This window comes from Lontra canadensis, unplaced genomic scaffold, assembly GCF_010015895.1.
Source record: "Lontra canadensis isolate GAN:19392208 unplaced genomic scaffold, GSC_riverotter_1.0 scaffold110, whole genome shotgun sequence".
NCBI lineage: Eukaryota > Metazoa > Chordata > Mammalia > Carnivora > Mustelidae > Lontra > Lontra canadensis.
The window spans coordinates 3090363-3104554 of NW_022631104.1; the positions used below are offsets into that span (position 1 = coordinate 3090363).

The 14192-nt window shown below is 61.1% G+C and overlaps 1 protein-coding gene across 8 annotated transcripts in view; it reads right to left on the reverse strand.

Annotated features, from left to right (window-relative positions):
- The window catches only part of MYH10 (myosin heavy chain 10), a 119515-nt gene that overhangs the window by 12196 nt on the left and 93127 nt on the right, over positions 1–14192 (reverse strand). For all 8 annotated transcript variants that reach the window (XM_032840005.1, XM_032840002.1, XM_032840003.1 and 5 more), the window contains 10 exons: positions 13439–13576; positions 12950–13073; positions 11516–11687; positions 10329–10541; positions 6886–7030; positions 5761–5967; positions 3739–3843; positions 2586–2738; positions 1964–2212; positions 1468–1680 (listed from right to left, as the gene is read on the reverse strand). In XM_032840005.1, coding sequence (XP_032695896.1) covers positions 1468–1680; positions 1964–2212; positions 2586–2738; positions 3739–3843; positions 5761–5967; positions 6886–7030; positions 10329–10541; positions 11516–11687; positions 12950–13073; positions 13439–13576 — 1719 coding nt within the window. The remainder of the gene's footprint in view (positions 1–1467; positions 1681–1963; positions 2213–2585; positions 2739–3738; positions 3844–5760; positions 5968–6885; positions 7031–10328; positions 10542–11515; positions 11688–12949; positions 13074–13438; positions 13577–14192) is intronic.

Genomic DNA, 14192 nt, shown 5'->3' on the forward strand with positions numbered 1-14192 from the left:
TCCTCCCTGACGAGTGCCCCGGAGTCACCAAGTTATTCTCCAGTGACCGTGAAGCCGAGCGAGCTTTGTGAGCCCAAGAGCAGGGGAGCGAGCTCAGCATCAGAGAGCTGGTCTGGGGCCCCAACTGCATGTGGCACCTGGTGCGTCCGATGGCGTGCTGGGGCTGGGAAGCGGGCTGCTGGGGGACAGGCCCGACTTCTCTCTGGACAGAGGTCCCGTCCCAAACATCCACCTCATTCTCAGGCCAAGTGTGTCCACCCCACGGCCCCTGTGCTCTCCCCTGAGACACCCCGCAGGTGCCATGCCTCCCCTCTGGGGTGCCCCGGGACAGCGGGAGGCCGGGTGTGAGGCGGCCCCGGGGTCTCCACAGCGCCTGGTGCTTCTCAGGCTCAGAAGCGGGGTGTGCGGAACGGATGTGGGGCTGTTGACTGTTCTAGCGAACGACTAACGTGAACAAGCGGACGAGGCGCCCGGGTTGACTCCTGATCTCAGGGCTAGGAGCTACAGCCCCATGCTGGGCGGAGAGCTTATTTGATTAGAAAAAAAAAAAAAGAAAATGAAAGCAACTGCGGGGTCCTTGCTCTACACTCTACTGTGTGACCGCGGCCGCTTCAGCTCTAAGAGGTCTCTTGCTGCTGGGGCTGAACCCCTAGGGTTCAGAGGCTGTCGGACACCCAGCAGGAAGGTGGGAGGGCCTTCCCTCCTCCATGATGGGGCCGGGCGCCCACATCCCACGATAAATGAGACTTTAGCTTTTCAAAGCACGTGCCGTAGCCTCATGAAATGGGAGATGTGTCCTGTCCATGACGGAACTTGGGCTCAAGAGGAAAGAGGCTTCTCCAGCGGAGAACAGAAGCTGGGGCAGAGCCGACCCCCACGCCTGGCCTGGCTGCCATCCTCTGCACCTCTTGCACTGGGGGGCAGGCACGGGACACGTGCAAATCATTGTTCTCGTGCTGTGTGCATGTGGTAAAAGGACAGTATCGCAGAAATTTCCAGACCATGAACGAGTTCCCAGAGCTTTTGAAGCCTTCTGGGAAGACCAAGGGTCTCAACTGGGAAGGCCTTAGTCAGGGAGAGCAGGTGCCTCTGGCCCCCTGCCAGGGTCCCGTTGCCCCCGGTCTGAGGGGCCCTCGCGGTACTTGTGTTTGGTGACTACTACCTGTGACTCGGGGCCGAGGACATCGCCCGTTCAGCATCCCCCACCACGACGCAGGGGAAGGCTGGGAGGGCCTGCGGGAGGGACGCCAATAATTGAGGCCTCCCCATCTACGAGCACTGCCACGAGGACCCTGCAGAGCCTCTGACAGCTTCTCTCTAGGCATGTCACCCTCTCCTTACGCACCGGCCGGAACACCGCCCCACCGGACCACTTCGTGGCTGGGCGAGGCTTCCCGGCATCCTTCAGGCGCTTGTGGGGTGGCCTGCCCTGCCCCGCCCCGAGGACCGCTCCCGGGCGCTACTCACGCTCTTCCCCACGTCGTCCTTGGAGCTCATGACGTCTTCCATGTCTGCCCGCAGCTGCCTGTTCTGCCTCTCGAACTCCTCCTTGGCCTCCAGCGCCTCCTCGAGGGCCCGGGCCAGGGACAGGGCCTTGGTCTCCTTCTCTCTGGCCTCGGCTTCAGCGCGGTCCCGCTCCTCCGCGTAGCGAGCGGAGATGTTCTTCTCCTCCGCGAGCAGCTGTGCGGGGGGCGGACGAGGTTTCAAGAGTCACGGGGGCACTGTTCCTTCTCCATGGCTCGGACTTCGAGCCGAGCGCAGCCCCAGGAGGGACGGGTGTCCCCTCATTTCTGCCTTTCTCCTTTTCCAACTCTCTACAGGTGAGTGTGGTTTTCGACTAAAATTACTTTAACTGCTAATTATTTCATTGTAAACCATAAGCTGCCAACGGCAGGGCGCTGCCCGGAGGAGACCGTGTGGGCGGCTGGGGCTGCGCCTGGGACGCGGCGTGCGGGGGACCCACCTGGTCAAACTTCTTCTGCTTCTTCTCCAGGCTGGAGGCGATCTGGCGCTGGTGGTCCAGGTCCACGGTCAGGTCGTCGAGCTCCTGCTGCAGCCGGTTCTTGGTCTTCTCCAGCTTGTCGTAGGCCAGAGCCTTCTCCTCCAGGCGCTGGCCCAGCGCCTCCACGTCTTTCAGAAGCTTCTTTCTGGCTTCTTCCAGACTCTCGATTGTCCCCAAGTCGTCATCTACTTTCTTCTTGGTGTCCGCGAGCTAGGTTTTACGGGAAGAGAGGTCCACGTCAGACCACCGCGCTGGTTTTTACAGGTGAGGCACGGGGAGAAAGCGAGTTCCAGATCAATAGTGTGTGTGGCTCTGAGCAAACGAACCTTTGCCCGTCACTGACTTTCTGAGCTGGAAACCCACACAGGGATGACTGGGGGCAAGCACGGACACGGCCCTGGGGCTCTCTTTTACATGCTCGCGGCACTGTAACCACCAGCGTGGTACCGCCATGGCTGGGTCAAGGGAAGGACCCCTCTTGGCCTTCATCTAGTTCAGCCTAATTAACTGTCCTGAACGCCGAGGGAAGGACGCGGCACGGCAGGGACACGGGGCCGGCGCGGCCTCCCGGGGGGACGCGCACCTGGGACTGCAAGGCCAGCACTTGTTTCTCCAGGTTCTTCCTGGCCTCCTCCTCCTCTTCCTGCTGCTCCTGGAGGCTGTTCTTCTCCTCCTCCAGCTGCCGGATGCGGCTGCTCAGGTGCAGCTTCTGGCGGGTCTCCTCCTGCAGAAGCTCCTGTCGGCGGGAAGAGGTCAAGAGCGAAGTCACGTCAGGCGCCGCCACAAAAACGGCTGCAGGTCACGAACGCCAGAGCCCCTCCCTGGAGGAGCAACACCTGGGGACACTAGGACACGGAAAGGACTCGGAAACGCATGTGGTGGTTTTATAAATGCCGCCACCGCAGCTACTGCAAACCCTCTGCTCTGTTCCCCTGCCTGGCCCCCAGGATCAAGCACTGGGCATTTCTCACTAGGATCACCCGTAGGATCGGGCTGCCCCTCCACTGTCTGCCCTTTCTGCCAGACTCCTTTTTCTCAAATGTCAATGCAAATGTGTCTTTCCCTTGACTTTCAGACTAGGAAGTTCTCAAAGGCACGCACGGAGGCTTTCTGCTCTGACCAGGATGTGTCTTGGCACAGCATGAGCCCCAATCATGCCAATGCTGCTTGTCTGAGGTTTTTACCCTGTATCCGCAGCACCTAGCGAGTAAACTAGGAAGTTAGAAAATTGAATCCAAAGAAGATGGAAAACTCTGAGGAAAAAGTGCTGCGTTATTTTCCCATCAGTGTCATTATCCTGACTCCTCTCGGGCTTGAAGACGTTCCTGAGGAATGTTCTGATACAAGATTTAATGGTAGGATTCGGTGAGCTTCAACCTCTCCTTTTATGGTAGGGACTCTGTGAGGTCAGGGTCACGGAATTTCAGCCACAACGAAACAGTCCTGGTGCAAACGGCCAGCGGCGCTTGCGCGCGCAGACAACCACCTACCTGAACCACTTCCCAGGCAGGACCCGTGTGCAAGTCCGGGTCCCCACCCAGGCTGCCCTCGCGGCCGCCAGACAGGGACCGAGGGCTCTGCGTCCAGGTGCGAGCGTCTGCGATTTCCTGAGCAGGACGATGGCTCCGGATAGAAGTGGAGCGCAAGCCAGAGGTGATCGGAAAGCCGCCCTGGGACCGGCCCACAGACGCCAGACACGGCACAGCTACCGTTGGGGGCCCTGACCCCCAGATTACCTGCGTGTCCTGTAGCTGGGACTCGAGACCGGCTGCGTCCTTAGCAAATTTAATGCCCTTCTTCTCTGCTTCTTCCAGGAGACCCGACACGTTGTCCAGTTCATTCTGCGAGGAGTACGAGATTCCGTGCGTCAGTCCACCAGTGAGCGGACTGGAAGGGCCCAGACTCTCTGCCCGTACATGCTCACAAACAGAGCAGTATCGGTGGGGGGAGGGGTGACCCTGCAACTGCCAAGCCCCGTTAAGGCAGGCTTCCCTCATGGGGGTCTGCTGCCCCACCACCAGCACCGGCCGCCGCGAGACAACGTCCGAGTCTCTACTGGACAGATGGGGAGGCGCGTAATGGCGGAGGCCACACACGGAGTGGGGTTCTCCTGACTCCGGTGTGCCCCCTTGTCATTTTATCCTGAAGGGGCAGAGGGAACACTAAATCCCCTGGGTTTTGCTTTGCCGTGGGAAGAGGCCCGGAGATCAGCAGATGCTGTACTTTTGGTCCTTCTTCACGCGAAGGTGCATTAACCCTGTGTCGGAGGGCCCGGTACGTTCACGTTCCTACAGAACTTGGCAACTTTACTACAGAGATTAAAAAAATTCAACTCCTAGTATTTAGTCTTTAGTACTTTTTAGGCTTAAAAATCTGGCTGTACATATTTATCACGTCTATTCAGCTATCTCTTATGGTCAGATTTCCTGACTAACCACCCCCCTCCAGTCCCCATGAAATCTTTCCTCAGGGGCAGCGGGGCCCCCTTCGCTTGGGTTTGTCCCTTGGTCATATTAGCAAAAGGGAGGCGTGCAGAGGACACATCAATACACGTGACTCAGGCCAATGACATTTCTGTTCCTCTGGAGGGCCCACGCGTCTGCAGTCTTGGCGACAGTGTGGTGGTGGAGGGCTCTGGACTCAAGAGAGACCACCAGCCTTCAGCTCTGGCTCTGTGAGCTGTCAGGGGGTTCCCAGAGGGTGGCCCGCCCCTAGCGTCTCTGAGGCTCCCAGAGGCCCCGGGGCGGCGTGAGCATGGGAGGGGAGCGCCCTCACAGGAAGCCGGAGGTATGCCCGGCTCGCCTCCCTGCCACAGCCGGGAACATGTGACGACAGTCACTAACATGGTTTACCATCTTGTGTCTCGAGCACACACCATGCGGGAGGACACACTCATACAGGGAAGAGTTCACCGAGGAGGCTGCAGACTGTGGCCTTTACCAGGGCCCGTGGCTGGCGACTTCCAGAAAGTGCCTACCATTCCCTAAAATAGGCTCACTGTGCCAAGCAGGCGGGTGTAAACACTGCGTTACACGGGGCACCGGCTCCCCTGGGATCTGAAGCGCTGGCAGGCAGAGGGGCCCATGGAACCGGCCCCCCAACAAGCCGCTGGGCAGAGTCTCCACGAGCTTCCCCGGAGACAGCACTCCCTGCACACGGTCCTGGCTCGCTGCTGGAGGAACGGGGCGCTGGGGGGGGGGGCGCTGTCTGCGAGGGGACTGCTGGGAGCTCGCCCTCGGTGTCCTCAGGGCCTCCCACCTCTCCCCTTTACTCATTTGCTCTGTATCCTGCCACTGTAAGAACTGTGGCTGTGAGCAGGACCACGCATGGCATCCCGGGAGTCGGCCCGGTGAGTCGAGGACCTGTGGGCGGTCCCGGCGTCTGATGGCTGCAGCTCTGGGACTGGTTTACAGCAACAGAGAGTGTACATCCCCCCCGCCAACGACAACGTCCAGCTGCCGGATGGTTTTTCCCGACTGCACAGGAGTCCGTCCTGACCCGAGCTTACCCCGCTGAGCCACCAGGCGCCTGATTTTGATTTTGATCGTCTTTAAAAATAGTATTTATTGATTTTAAGTCCTCTCCACACCCAATGTGGGGCTTGAACTCACGACCCCCGAGACCAGAGTCACGTGCCCCTTGTGCGAGCCGCCGCGTGCCCTCCTGCCGTCTACTCAAGTACTCGTGACCTTGCAGTGGCCCAGCCGGGCCGGGGTTCCGGGGCGCGTGCCCGCCACGGGGGCCTGCCCTGGGCTTACCTGGAGCTTGCTGGCTTTCTCGGCCAGCTCCACGCGGAGCCGGTCCCCCTCCGACACCTTGGCGTGGAGCTCCTGCACCTGCGCGTCCAGCTTCTTCCTCTTGTGCTCGGACTCGGCCTTGACCTGCTGCAGCACCTTGACCTCGCACGCCAGCTCCTTGTTGTCTGTCTCCAGGCCCTGCTTGTTCTTCTCCAGATTCGCTTTGAACTAGGAGGCAAGGGAAGAGAAATGTGCTATTTTTAGAACATTCCATACAAGGCGCTGCTTTTCCTCTCGGTGGGGTCGCGCCCGCTGCGTGGTCTGCCGTCGGCGTCTCAACGGAAACCTCCCTTCTCCTCAGAGGGTGAGGTTTCTAGAGCAGGGACCCCCCGGGCACGCTGCCTAGGGGAGGAGACCCAGATACCTAGAGGCTCACTGCACCGCAGACTTTATCCTTATTGGTGTTGGGGGATCGACACGGGGTGCCTCCTGTCCCACGTGCCACTGTTCATGACCTGGGACTGGGGACCGGGACTTCGAGGCCACACTCCAGGGTTCCATGGGGGCTCCGGGACCAGACTCCCTGGCTTCCCTCCCCCTTGCCGCTTACTGGCTGTGCGACCCCCTGGTAATCTCTGCACCCCGCGGACAGAGGCTACCCCACAAGGTGGCAAAGGCACCGTGTGGCCAGTACTCAGTGTGGCGACGGATGCATGTGGACGTTGACGCTGTCACTGCTGCCGTGAGCTCACAGATCAGCAGGTGGCCGGGTGGGGGAGGAGGAGGGCGGGGGGTCCGAGGGTGGAGGAGATGCAGCGTGGTCAGGACAGAAGCTGACGTGAGACAGAGGGCACGGCGACAGGCATGGGGACCCCGTGCACAGTGGCCTGAGACAGCAGGGGCGAGCGGGGTGAGGAAGGGTGGCTAAGCGGCCTGGGGAAAGACAGCAGGACTCGGGGACTGGCAGCACAAGAGACTTCGGGCTGCTGGGGGTCTCCAGCTCAGTCGTCAGGAGGGGACGCTGCCGGAGGAACGCCCGGGGAGGACCGTGGGATGTGGACGGCGGCCGGGCGGCCCAGTTCCTCGGCACACCCCAAGCGCAGGGCGCGTGGCTCCGGGAGGGGCGGCCCCGCAGGGCGCGCTCACCCGCTTGGCCTGTTCCAGCTGCTCGGAGAGCTCCTCCAGCGCCGTGGCGTGCCGCTGTCGCATGTCCTGGATCTGAGCCTCGTGGTTCCTTGTCTCCTCCTCCAGGGCCTTCTTCAGCTCCGCGACCTCCTGCTCCCGTTTGGTGCTGCACGAAGGCATTTTCAGAGAGAGCAGCTCAGGACCAGCGGGCCGGCTGGACCACGTACTTTTTAGGAGATTTTATTTACTCGAAAGAGAGACAGTGAGAGAGAATGAGCAGGAGCGGGGGGAAGGGAGAAGCAGCTGCCCGCTGAGCAGAGAGCCCGACGCGGGGCTCCATCTCAGGACCTGAGCCCATGACCTGAGCCAAAAGGAGATGCTTAATCCACTGAGCCGCCCAGGTGCCCCTGAATTAGAAAAGTACGTCTATTAAGGTGCTGCTTTGGTTTTAAATGTGCTCTGCTCGCCCCAGAGCTGAGGGACGTGGGCTCAGTTACGGCTCTCATGGTGCCAACTCCGGGACCTTGAACACCCGAGCTCTCCACCTCGGTGTGTCCGTCTGCACACGAGGGTCACCAGAGCACGGGTCTTGGGGCCGCTGTGCGGCTCGCCCAAGGGAAGCACCACGGTCTGGCCCCTCACAGCCCTTGGTACATCTGGGACGTAGTTAGGGTCACAGAAAACAGATTACGTGAATTCCTTTGAGAGAATTATTTGGCCTGTTACGTTCCAGAAGGCCGCATGCCCACTACTGTGAGAGCAGAAATCCTTCCAGAATGAGCCAAGCGTGGCTCCAGTTCCCTGTGCGACGACAGTCACAGTGTGACACCTCTATGGGCCTTTAGACCATTCTAGGCAGCCCGGCGGCCTGTAGGCCGGGACTCGCTTACCACGAGATGCCACACAGGCTGCCCCAGCACCAGCCGACACCGCAGCGGAACTGGAAAAGGGGAGTCCCGAAGAGGTTTCAAAAGCCAAGGGGATGGTGAGGGCCCCAGGAGTCAGGACGCTGGTCCCGACAAAGGTGGGACCGCACCCAGCCTGGGAAGTGGGGACAGCTGGGGCGCGCCGTCCCGAGACCTCCTCCGGAGGCGGCTGAGGCTGGGGGCGGAGGGACGCGGAGTTCAAGGCAGGCGGAGAGGCCGCACCCCTGGCTCAGAGGGTGTCCACACTTCAGAGGGACGCGAGCCGGGCTCTCAACGTCCCAAGGTGAATTGAGGGCTCCTCTAGCCTGAACCTGGGGAGCAAAGGTCATGCGAGAGTACTCTGTCTCTGCGCGGCTTTCCAGGACTTTCACGCTTTGCAGTAACGCACACACAGTGAGCGGGGAGACCAGGAGGCTCTGCGGAGACGTCACAATCTGTCCGTGTGGGCACACGGCTTGGCGGAGCCCGAAACCGGCCAGGCGAACCCCCGCTTGCTCAGGGCCGCAGGACGTCAGGAGTCAGAGCAGGACGCTGACTCGGGGGTGGACCCTGTGGCCACATCCGCCTCCCTTTCCCAGTGGACCAGGTGGGCCCGGGGGCTGAGGTCAGCTGTGCCAAGTGGCCCAGCGCAGGCTCTGGGCTCACAGGGCAGCTGGACAGAAGGCATCAGTGAAGATTCTGTGGGTTTAGGCCGGTGGGGCCCCGTCCCCAGAGTCTCCTCGAGAGAAAGGGACCAGCAGAGGAAGCAGACGCCGGATGCAAGCGCTGGCCCAGACAGACGGACACCTTCCGTCTGGTGACTTCAGCTCACCCCAGCGAACGACCAGCACTTCCAAGGATGCGACAGCAACAGCAGCTCTCCCCCCGCACGTCGTGTCCGGGGAAAACATCTGCTCCTAACTCCTACGTGACACCCCGTCCAGGAGCCCTTCCTTCCCTCCTCCAGGCTCATCGACCCAATCGCCCCCGGCTCTCCGGGCAAGTCCTACAGGGAGTTTCGTGCCGAGTGTGCGGGAGGCGCTGGCCGAGCCGAGGCCGGCCACTTTCACGTGGACCCCGGCACTCACTGCCCGGGGAAGAACCAGCAGGCGGGCAGGCAGGGGGTCCTCGGCGAGAGCGGCGGGCCTGGGCGCTAGCTCAGTGTGGCGGGGGCCACTGTGAGTCTCTGCACAGCGGCCCCCCAGGAGCGGAGTCCCCTCCCCGCCTGTTTGAGCACAGACGTGGTTCAATAAAGACGCACGTGTGCTTTTTCCTTTTTCTTTTCGAAGACTGAATGGAAAAAATGATCAAGGCCTTTTTCCCTATTGTGGCCAAAAGTCCAGCTGAGAATGGCTATTTCAACAAAGTCTAGCTCCGTGGTTTCCAGGTTCTGGAATTTAGACGTTTCACGGGGAAGGCCAGGACTTAACGTTGCCGGAAGCACAGCTGCTCTGCTGCTGGGGGACGGGGGAGGCGGGCCTGCCTGGCTGATGGGCTGCAGCAGAGGCCCCCCGGTGTCTCGGGGGACAGGACCTCCACACGCAGCCGCAGCCGCGTGCATTCACGGGCAAAGCCCAACACACCATTAGGACCCCCCACCTCTGCTTCTTCACCACCGATCGCCCCCCTGATGCCTGCAATCCGACCTCCACCTCCCGGGCAGAACTGTGAGGTCACTCTCCAGCCACGCCCCGGGAGGAGCCCACCCTTGTTCTCCAGAGAAGGGCACCCCCACATTTCTGTCCTGGTGGCTCTGTGTCATTTCCTCTCTGCCCACACCTGTCTTCCTAAGTGATTCCCTTTCTGCCCTACCTGCTTTACTCCAGGCCTTTCCTAAGCTGCCACCTCAGAGCGAGGACAGCCTGCAGCAGCCCGGATAGGTGTGCGGGAGCGCGCGCGCGTGTGTGTGTGTGCACACACGCAGCCAGCCACATCTCGCAGCCACGGCACCTGGGGGGGCCCTCCTGCCCTGGCACGAGGAGGCAGCAGACAAGAGGCGGCCCCGGCGGCCACGTGGGAGATTTCCAATTCAGGGCTCAGAGGAGCCCCTCTGCCCAGCCTGCTCCCCAGCCTGGGGCTCTAGCTCTCCTGTGACCTCCGCGGGGCCTCTGAGCTGAGGCTTCGGCGCGGGAATCCTCTCCGGCCGCATGCGCCTGTGCCTGCCTGTCGGCTCACCAGTCCCACGGCACATGCCTCTGGCCGACGCGCACTCCCGTCCGGGTCCTGCCCTCGCCCTTCTCCGTCTTTGCGAGGTGAGTGCGCAGCTCGCTTCTCATCTGTCTGCTCCCGTGGTTCACACCCGCTGCCATCACCGGCCGCAGCCTGAGCACGCCTGATCCCACCCATGCTCCCCGGTCCCACGCCGGGCCGCCCCAGCTCTCTGCGGGGTGCACCTGCCCCCTGCGATCCCGCCGCAGCCCGGACGCGGCTTTGTTTCTGACCGCGGCTGTTTTGTTCCCCGTCCACCTGCCGGTGTTTCCCGGAGAGCAAGAAACACCCAAAATGCCAGCAGAAAGGCAGGCCCCCAGCCCGTCCAGAGCGCTTCCGCCCGCCGCTCACCGGAGCTCCTGCTGGGCAGCCGTGGTATCCAGGGTGTCCTCCAGCTCCGTCTTCAGCGCTTCCAGCTCCTCGCTCAGGTCCCGCTTCTGCTTCTCCGCCTTGTTCCGCGAAGCCTTCTCCGACTCGAAGTCCTCCTGCAGCTCAGCGATCTGGGCCTGCAGCTCCCGCACCGCCTTCAGGGCATTGTTCTTGTGCAGCGTCTCGTCGTCGCCCCTGCGGAGACACCCGAGGGACTGCGTCTGGGCAGCGCCCCCCGCCCCCCAGAGCCAGGAGCAGCAGAGCCCGCACCGGAACCGAGCCAGCCCCCTCGCCAAAGGGTGACGATTCTCCGTTAAAAGGACGGACAGGCTCGTTTTCACGATCGGGACAGAAACAATCTCCTCTCAAGCGAAGTGTCAGATTGAGGCCACCGCTCAAGGTGGCCTCCAGCCCAAACTGTCCGCCTCCTGTGATTCCAGGGACGCACCTGGAATGCAGGGGGAGGCCACCGTCACACCTGCAGTCCCCTCGCTCCCTGATGCGGCACGTCCCTGCGCTCCGTGCCCGTGGACCTTCTGACCGGAGGGGCGGGGGTGTCTGCGGAGAGGGAAGGGGCGCCGGGGGACGGGACAGCCTGCGTGGACAGCTGTCCTCCTAGATTCTAGCTCTCAGCTCTGAGAGAAAACAGATCGTCTGGCCAAAGACCAACTGGGACAGAGGACTAGAAAGAACTTGTTAGGAGACGTACGCAACTTGTTAGGAGACGTACGCTCTTGTAATAAATTATAAATAAAACTCGAAGATCCCTGACCATGCAGCCGAACAGTTATAAACCTCTGTCCTATCAAAAGTGACACTTTAGGACCTAAAAGCAAATCACGCTCTAGGTGTGGGGGTCATCTCTGAAATTTCTGCTCAACTTCTGAAATTCATCTCTGCTGCACAGAAACCAACACGTGTCATATGGGAAACTAATTTCTCCTGGGATGGATTTCCAGGGACCTCGGGTCACGACTCGGGATCCTGGCGTGCGAAGGCCCAGGTTGGTTTACGTGAGCTTCTTGCTAACCTGACGCAAACCAGGGACTCCCGGCTGCTCCAGGTGCCTCATCACACCCCCAGCAAGGAGACGACGTGGCCTCGCCCCGGGTTCCTGTCCAGCCCCAGACCCTGGGTGAGCACGCGGCCCGCAGCGGCAGGAGGCAGACCTGGCCAGCGCGCCCTGCAGCTCCTCCTCCTTCTTGGCCAGCTGGACCTTGAGCTCGTCGATCTGCGCCTGGAGCTCAGCGATCTGATCCTGCAGGTCAGTGGTCTCCCCGTCCAGCTTTCTCTTGGCCTTTTCCAGCTCCTGACGCGTCTTTTCTTCCTTCTTTAGGCGTTCTGCAGGGGAAGAGACCAGAGAAGTGCTTCAACACCCACGAGCGGGCGCCGGACGAACAAACCCAACGTGTGAACGGGCGGAGGTCGAACACCCGCCACTTGACTCAGCAGCACACCACCGCCTCGACAGCCCGGGGCCAACGGCTCAGTCACCCGTGAACGTCAAATCGAAGGTGAGAAAAATCAGCGGGAGGATGGAATTTCACGGAAGAGATGGGGGGGTGGTTTCTAATGATGTCCCTTTGCGAGAAGTTAGTCCGCACTCCTAGAGTGGAAGTGACCCGGCCCCTCTCACTGTGCCCATCACCGGGCAGAGGACTTGTGTGCAAAGGGCTCGGCAGAGGCGAGGGCTGCGTGTGTCACTGCCTGTCACCCCATGCCCCTTCCCGGGAATCCCTGGTTGGAACCAGGACCAGCTCCCAGGCAGCGGGGGAGGGGACGGGCAGAGGGTCCTGGGATTCCCGCCCTCCCTGCAACAGCCCCCCAGGGACTCCCCTTCCCCTTCCCACAGCGGCCCTCATGACACTGTGCCCTGTGCGCCTTGGGTTCTCCCACACGACTGGCACGTGGAGACGCGGGGATGGAGTGTCACAGGCTGATCATGCGGGTGTGAAGACGGGGTGTGTGTGCCCTGGGCCATCCCCCCCAGCAGAAGAACCCCACATGGGCCAAACAGACCCTCACGCAGCGCCTGGGCGTTGAGGGCTGTGCCTCTCCCCCTGCAGTGCAGACGCTGGGGTCTGGCTGCCCGTCCCAGGAGAGGCTACATGCTCTCCCTGAGAGCCACCCTCTCCCTGTCTCTTCTGCGCAAAGCTGGCCTCCGTTTTGTAAACCTCCCAGGATTTCCCGACACCCGTTCGCCGTCCCATGCGCTATGGCTGCCCTCAGCGGTCGCGCCAGTCCCCACCACGCTTGGCGGCAGTAGCGGTCCCTTTGTGACTTCCCGTCACTCATGCTGCTCTGAGATCCTGGGCTCACGAGGTCCAGCGGCTGCTACGGCTCACGCCACGGAGGGCCCGGCTGGGTCCACCCTGGAGCGTGCCTCACCCCGGGAGCCAACTTAAGTACGATCCTGCCAATGCCAGCCCGTCGCGAAAGCTTGCAGACAAAGCAGGACACGAGAACCGCAAACAGGCCTGTTGTCACACCGGGACCCAAGCAGCTTAGCTGGCGGCGCACCTCCTACCTGTCCGCTCTGACGGCGACGGCATGCCAACACCCACGGGTGCCCGGCGCATGTTTCTCTGACCCCAAACACTAACCTTCTAGATCCGAGATCATCACTTCCTGCTTATTCCGGATTTTGGCCAAGTTTTTGGCCTTTTCTTCCTCCTCAGCCAGCTGGGAGGAGCATTCTGCAATGCGGTCTTCCATGAGTTTCTTTTCCTGAGGAGAAAGAACCGTGGCTTCAGAGGAGGCTTCCAAAGCACACCGGGGCCCCGGTCTTGCTCTGAGCACAGGCGCTTGTGCCCCTATCCCCCGGGCCCCCCAGGGGGACAGCGGGCCTGCACGGATGGGTCCCGGTCACTGAGCGGGGGATCAGAGCGTGCGAGATGCGCACACCAAACATCTGTAGGATCGGAAGGCTGTTTGGTGGATTTCAATCATGACACAGTTTCTGTCTTTAGAGATCTACACATGTAGAGCCTTAGGAGAGTAAAGTACGTAAGTGAATCCAAATTCTTGAGAATTGCCCTCTGGACGCCCCTTCCACGGAGTGCATCAGCTCCATCACGGAAACATGTACTTACTTTGATAAATTTGGAATTCTGGTCCTCGAGGAGCAGGATCTCCTCTTCCATCTTCTTGATTTTGGCCTCCGCGGTCACCTTTTCCAGCTGGAGCTTCTGGCGCGCGCCTTCCTCCTCGTCCAGCTGCTCTTCCAGGTCCTTGGGGAGCGGAGAACACGCAGTCAGTGCCCCCCGCCCGCGTCGGACGCGCGCACACCGTCACATGCCGACTTTTGCTTTTCAAAGCAGCAAGGACGTCCTGACACATCACGGAGTGAGCCCACTCCTGCCGGATGGGGGTTCAGGGTTTGGAGCCCACGTGGTAGTAACACCCCTTCGAGTTCCCACCCTGCCTCGTGTCCCGCAATAACCAGACGCAATGGAACGGGGTTCTTTCTATACAGAGATCAACGTATGGCCAATTCCAGAAATTCATCCGGCTGATTCCGGAACGAGACCCGTGTAAGTGATCAACGTTACTGTGAAAAGCCCTGTCAGACGAGCCAGAGTGCAGAGTACCATGCAGAGCCTGGCATGGATGCGGCCAGGGGCTCTGCCCGGAGGAGCGCCGACTCCCTCCACGTGCCCCCAGCTCCCCCCGCCCCCAACTGCCGGGTCATCTTGAAGCAAATCCCAGACCTCCTACTTTCTCTGTAAAACCTTCCAGCTGTCTCTCTAAATGACACAGACCCCCTGCAAATACATCTGTTCACCTGTGCGGGAGCCCAAATAAGGTCCACAGACAGCGACGGAAAATCCTCCCGAGATGCCTTCA